Source organism: Lathamus discolor, chromosome Z (genome assembly GCF_037157495.1).
Source record: "Lathamus discolor isolate bLatDis1 chromosome Z, bLatDis1.hap1, whole genome shotgun sequence".
In the NCBI taxonomy this organism is placed as follows: domain Eukaryota; kingdom Metazoa; phylum Chordata; class Aves; order Psittaciformes; family Psittacidae; genus Lathamus; species Lathamus discolor.
Window position 1 is genome coordinate 100,563,151 of NC_088909.1, and position 6,419 is coordinate 100,569,569.

The following is a 6,419-nucleotide window of genomic DNA, read 5'->3' on the forward strand; positions in this document are numbered from 1 at the left end:
ATTTTGGTGACACGGGTTCTTCAGCTGAGTACCACAGCCTGGGTGCCCCTGGGTGCCGCAAAGTGCGGCAGCACTGGCACTGCTGGGAGGTTGCCTCCCAGAAGAGGAACACATCTATAGCTCAGGAGGTTTCCCCATGTGTCTGTTTCCTTCCTGTGCGTGCCAGTCTTGCAGCCAGTCACTGATGCCCGGGCTCAGAGACAGCGACCTGGGCTGAGATTTCAGTCCTGCCTCGGGACTTCGCGCTAGCATGGCCCTGCAGTTGCTGGCTCTGAGGATTTTCCTGGTCCTTGTACCTCTGCTGGCAGCATGGGGCCAGAAAGAACCTCATCCCAAAGTCCAAGGAATGCCCAGGAAACCAGGTAAGAAGTGTTTTCTCCTCTTCCCTGGGAAGGTTTTCGTGCTGCTCGTGCTGTAAGTCTGATCTGCATCCTCAGTGCTGCACAACCCTGAGGGCTGTGTGAGCTGGGGTGCCTGCTGTTGTTGGGACACCCTAGGGGCACAAGCTATGGGTGCAGTAAAAGTGGGGTGGGAAGGATGGGATTGGGCTGGAGGATTGGGAATGGGTCATGCCCTGCACAGGCCTGTTTGCCAGTTGTACCCTGGATGCTGAAGGCATGAATGAGGCATGAATTCATGCATTGTGAATCAGGGGAAGGGTGTTCATGGAGCAGGGCTAACACAGGGCTTGTGGCAGAGAAAAGGGGCAGGAGGTAAACGGGATAAAGCAGGGGATTTGAATCGAGAAGGAGTGCTCATCCCATGCCGCACTGCACTGTGTAATGGGACAGAAGTGGGACAGACCTGAGGGAGTGACTGATCCAGCCCGGAAGTGTCAGAGGGGCACCTCCGGTCCCTGCGGGAGAGATGAGCCATGGCTGCAGAGACCTGCAGGGCCGGTGGTGCCACGGCCCATCAAGGGCTGCCTGAGCTGGGGGGGGGGGTCCATGTCTGAATGGGGGCCTGGAGGGGGTCTGCTGGTGCGGGCTGAATGTCCTGGGAAGCTCTGTGCTGTGGGCTGTGTTGGAGGGAATAAGGAGACAAGGGTGGATGCTGAGGTTCATGGATGAGTGACCCTTCGTGCTACAGGTACACAAGGAGAGCCCATCCCAGCCAGCCTGAGCAAAGGCTCTCATGCTGGCAGCAGGACATGTCGCCTTCCCTCTCTGCCCAGGGCCTGATGGATCGCTTGGGATTTCCCTCCCATGTCCCACCTCAGCAGCTCCCATCCCAACTAACACCCACTGTCACCTCCACCAGAAATATGCCAGAGGCCTCGGTGGGACTCAAGACTCCAGCTGTCACCAGACCAGAGCAATTACAAGATGAACAAAGAAGTGATGCTGAGCTGTCCTGAGGGTTTGCAGCCACCCTTCACCCATGTCAAATGTTCAAGAGATGTCCAGTCCAACAGCAATGGGAAACCTGTATACAGAGAGGTTTGGCTTGGGAAGGACAGCAGAGGCCGGTGGAACCGCACTCAGAACAGAGTGGAGTGCATTGGTAAGGGAGGCATCAGGAGCTCTCCTGGCTGCCCTGCTCTGCCCATCATGTGTGGTGTCCTGGAGCTGCATCTCTCACTCTGCTGTCAGGGAAGATGAGCCTCTCTGCTGGGTCTGTGCACAGGGAATGATGGGGAAGGTGAAGTTTGGCTGCAGGGCTGGGAGGGGGAGGGAAGGCTGTGACCCTCTCGCAATGTCTCCTCCACAGAGGTGCTCCACATTGACCCCGGGACCCTGGAGGTTTCCAGCACCAGCATCAAACTGAACTGGTCCTGCCGGGTCCCTGAGGTGTGCTCGCACATGCGGGCCACGTGCCGGCTGGCAGAGCCTTCCTCCCCTCCCTGTGAGGCTGAGGAGGTGCCGGGAGAGGAGATGCTCCATGGGCAGGAGGGGACATTCTCCTGCCCTGCTCTGCAGCCCTTCACTGAATACAGTGTCACCATTTCCCTGCCACCCAGCACCATCCTGTTCACATGGCTGGTCAGGACCACAGAAACAGGTTTGTGTTCACAAGGATAGGAGATAAGAACAGGCTTGGGATATGTCACAGGGGAGGGTGGATTAATGTCCTCTTCACCCACAGTGTTGTCTCCCTGCAGTGCTGTCCTGGTGATAGGGGTGCTTGGGTGCTGTGGGGGTCTGGGGAAGGGGCTGTGTATGGCTGCCTGTGCCCTGCTCTGTGCTCAGCCCCTGCTCATCAGCCCCACGCGTGACCCCGTTCTCCTGTGCTTCCAGTGCCGGACAAACCAGAGCAGCTGTGGCTGGATCCCAGCACAGGGTCCCTCAGCTGGGAGCCACTGCCCTCCTGCAAAGGGGAGATCATCGGATACCAGGTACCAGGGGACCACGGGCTGCCTGTGTCCTCCTCCCCTTGGCACGTGCCCCCTGCATGGAGCTCAGTGCGGGCAGCATGGGGATGGTGGGGATGGAAAGCCGTGATGACCCATGGTTCCCGGCCAGTCGGGGGGAATATGCGGCTGTGACGAGCAAGAACATTTTCTGTCTCACCCTCGACATTCCTTGTGGTGTGCAGTTGCCTGGGGAGGTGGTGGATGCTCCATGCCCTCTGAGCTTCCTCCCTGGGCGTGCTCAGCCTGGGGTTGTGCGGACTTTGCAGCTCGGTGTGCAACTCTTGGTGATGTGCCTCCTGCAGCGGCCTCCCAGGGTTTCCTGTGCCTCTTGTGTACTTGTTTCTGGTTCCTGGCACAGCGATGCCTGTGGTTTGTGCTGTTCTCTGTAAAACCCTTTCCTCTGGTGGAGCTGCATCATTACTTTGGGCTTTCTTCAGTGCTTGGTTAGACGCTCTTCCTCTGTCTGTGGGTTTGGGGCTTCTCCCAAGGTGCATCTCTGCTTTCTAGTACCCTTACCAGTGTGCCCAACTCCCTCTCTAAGGACACACCTTTCTGTGAAGTGGCAGGGATCCTGGTTCTTTGTGCCCCTCTTGAGAACCTGGCAAACAGGATCCCTGACGGCATTGATTGTGCATCTGTTCCAGCTGGTTCCCTGCTCCTAAACACCTCTGTTTGCAAAAAGAATCCTTTATTTTGCCTTCAGTTAGCTCCTTTTTTGCATATTCCCAAGATGCAATTTCCATAAAGACCCTGACAGAAGCTAGGATGGCCTGGAATCTCATGAGAAATTCAGATGTTGCATTGGCATATGGAGAGCCTCCATCTGTATCTCTTGCAGGCAGTCTATTCTCCTCTTTTGATGTAGACAAAGCCTTCACAGTCCAACCTTGCATGGGAGGAAAGAGAAGTCAGGGTTGCCCTGTGGTGCTGTCACCACAGTGCCAGTGCTGCTGCAGTGCCAGAGCGGTGAGCTGGCCCCGGGCTCACTGCACCTCTTCAGACAAGCAGGCTGCCTCCTGCCCTCAGCTCCTCACCCAGGCTTGGCCCTTCGCTCACAACCGCTCTGGCAGCTGCCGCGCTGGCTCCACATCCCTGCTCTCTCCTCCTGCCTGCTTGGAGCTCCACGCGTGGGGCCGAGGCTCCTGCTGCTTCCTCGCCGGGGGCCTGGCCCAGGCGCAGAGAGGGGGCCCCTCGCAGGGCGCTTTGCTGCGCCTCGCTGCGCTGCGGGCAGGCTCCCGAGGGCAGGGGGGAGCCGCGGCCCCAGCCCTGCCTCTGTCCGCAGCTGAACATCACGGCCAGGAGCGCGCAGGACCGCGCTTTGCTGGAGCTGCAGCGGCTGCGGCTGAGCAGCTCCGTCACCGCGCACCCGCTGCCCGCGCACGGCCCCGGCAGCAGCTACGCGGTGGCCGTGCGGGGACTCACGGCCGCCGGGCCCGGGGCTGCGGCGCTCCGGGAGTTCCAGACCAAGCGCTCGGGTAAGGCTGGCGCTGAGCCGGGGCGGCCGCGGCGGGTGCCCCGCGGCGGCAGCTCCCTGCGCCCGTCCCCGCGGGCTCCCGGCCAGCGCCAGCAGCCGGGGCGCCAGGAGCTGAGCTCCGCCGCCCGCGCTGCCCGGGGCCGGCCCTGCTCCTCGCACAGCCCCTGGCTGCTGCCGCTGACGCTGCCCCGGCTCTGCCCCTCCAGACGCCCCGCAGCCCCTGGCCGTGAGCTGCCGCAGCGCCCGTGACATCTCCCCCGCGCAAGGGACGGCCGTGCTGCCCCTGCACCCCGTCGCCCGGCACCACGAGCCGCCGACGTGAGTGCGGCCCCGGCAGCTCTGCTCCGCGCAGCCCCCGATGGCTTCCCCGCCGCGGCCCCCCCCCGTTCCGCTCTCCCCGTGCCCACCGCCCGGGTCCCTCTCCCCGCCTCCTTGCAGGGAGCACCAGCTGCTCGTGGCCGCCGTGCACGACAGCGCGACGGTGGAAGGCGTCTGCTCCGCTGAGCCGCAGCCCTTCAACGCCAGCCGGCAGCCCGGGGCCTACGTGGCCGCCGTGCTCAACCTCAGCACCCCCGTGGACTTCGTGCTGGGCGACGGGACCCGCGGGCAGGGCTACCACAACGCTGCCCTCCGGCCGGGCTGCAACTACACGGCCCTGCTCCGCCTCGTGCGCCGCTCGCAGCAGGTACCCTCGCGGGGTCCTGCGCTGTGGGGACGCTGCCAGGGCGTTCAGTGGCCTTGAGTGGGAGACTCTTGCCCCTGGGGTGGGCACTGGGGCAGGACGGGACTGAGATCTCCCTCCCTTCCTCCTTCGCCAGGCAGAGAAGTTCACCTGCATCTGCTACAGCTTCTCTGTTGGTGAGTGGGTTCCTTGCTCCCTGTGCCTGAGCCTTTCTCCTGCATGTTCCCTTTCCCCACCCTGGTCACTTCCCATTGAGAGGATCTGACTGAGCACAGGAGCAGTGGGGTCCGCTCAGAGGGCAGAGGAAACCTTTTGTTTCCAGTACATGGGGTGGTCCTCCATCCCAGAAAAAACCCAAGTCAACACACATGTACACAGTTGTGCATATCCTTTTCCATTGTTTGGGCCATTGCCAGAAAGCGGCCCAGGCTGTGGCACCCACTCCTGGCTGTGTGTTAGTTGCAGAGCAATCTCCACGTCCTTGGCTTTGGACTGTGATTGGGGTGTTTGTGCTGTTGGGTATCCTGCTGGTGTTTGCAGGGATCCAGTGGCTCGTGCTTTCCAGGTGAGTAGGAAGGGGACAGGGTCAGCAGGTCTATGGGCAGCAGCAGTCTCTTATTCAGGACTCTTTCTAGGAAAAGGAAGTTTCTACCTGGAAAAGCTAAGGAGGATAATTAAAAAGGTAGGAAAATGCTATTCCCTGGACCACCATCACAGACAGGGATGTAAGACTGAATGGCATCTGTGAGGAAAGCCTGACCTTCAGGAGAAACATCTACTTATCTTCATCACTGACATGTCCTCCCGTTTTCTCCAGCCTTATGGAGCTGGGAATGGTCAGGGTGGCTCTGGCTGCTAAGCAGGGCTTGGCTCCAAGCAGTGCTCCCAGGCTGGACCAGGAGCAGGGGCCAGCCAAGACAGACATCCCAAAGGGTGTCTATTGGCTCAGCCCTTCGAGGCAGCCGTGGCTGAGGCACCCAATGCCTTGTGCCTGCCTCAGACACTCGTGTGCAAGCTGTGAGCTCCCCATGCAGCCCATGGGCACACAGCATCCTCTGCCCTGGGTGCCCTTGGTCTCCACCGGTAAAGGTGACCAAGCTGTAGATCAGCCACTGCAGCCCCTGCCCAGGACCACAGGAGACACTTGGAGAAGAGATGGGTAGGATGACCCCAGTCCAGTGCTGATGGCTGCTGGGACCCCTGACGCTCCTGTGACTGTGCCCAGCACTGGGGGTCCCATTCAGTTCATCAGAGCTAGAGCAAAACAGGAGGCCAAGTGGGTTGTGAGCTTTCTCTTTCCTCATGCCTTTACCTCCCAGCTCTCACTGATGTTTAAGGTCTCTGAATGGGGATGTCTGTAGTTTCCTCTTTTAGGCTTTGCTTTCATTTCTGTTTCCAGGAAGGAGGAACTGACTCACATGGGCTCAGGCTGAAGGATGCTCTTGCCATGTCCTAGGTTCTCAACTCCTGTCCCTGCTCTGTCTGCTGATATTCAGCCATACCCAGGGCTCTGCTGGAGCTGCCTTTGTGACTCTGCCTGCTCTATCTGGATAGCCAATAAAGAACTGTGGTTTGAAGGGGTCTGCCTGACCCACTACAGCTCTTGCCTGTTGCCTCATTGCCCATGTGGGGCCACACTCCCCTGCAGAGAGCCAACTACACCTTGTTGAGGGGAACCCATGAGCAGGGCTGCTGTGCCCCACATCCCTAAGTGGTGCCTCACAGTCCTCCCAGCCCACAGAGCTACACTGGGCAGATCTCACACGAGTCTGGGTGAGGTGCATGGTGGCAGCCAGAGAAGGGGGATGTCCCTCAACACACATCTTGGGCAGGAGTGTGTTCTGTCCCCATGCTGTGGCCAGAGCTGAGGGACCTGTGTGCTCTCAACTCCCTTGCAGCCCCTGTGCCAG

General features: G+C 60.2%; 1 protein-coding gene across 2 annotated transcripts; it reads left to right on the top strand.

Annotated features, from left to right (window-relative positions):
* On the top strand, positions 1 to 6,106 carry LOC136005656 (uncharacterized). 2 transcript variants are annotated; one of them, XM_065663307.1, is made up of 11 exons: positions 1 to 362; positions 1,261 to 1,503; positions 1,711 to 2,001; positions 2,238 to 2,335; positions 3,636 to 3,828; positions 4,034 to 4,145; positions 4,266 to 4,512; positions 4,646 to 4,685; positions 4,969 to 5,074; positions 5,145 to 5,191; positions 5,966 to 6,106. In XM_065663307.1, the coding sequence occupies exons 1-10, from the start codon at positions 251 to 253 to the stop codon at positions 5,185 to 5,187; spliced, it is 1,485 nt and encodes a 494-aa protein (XP_065519379.1). In that variant the 5' UTR covers positions 1 to 250; the 3' UTR covers positions 5,188 to 5,191; positions 5,966 to 6,106. The 2 variants fall into 2 exon arrangements, with proteins under 2 accessions (XP_065519379.1, XP_065519380.1); XM_065663308.1 differs by lacking the exon at positions 5,966 to 6,106 and adding an exon at positions 5,909 to 5,919.
* The last annotated feature ends 313 nt before the right edge of the window (positions 6,107 to 6,419 follow it).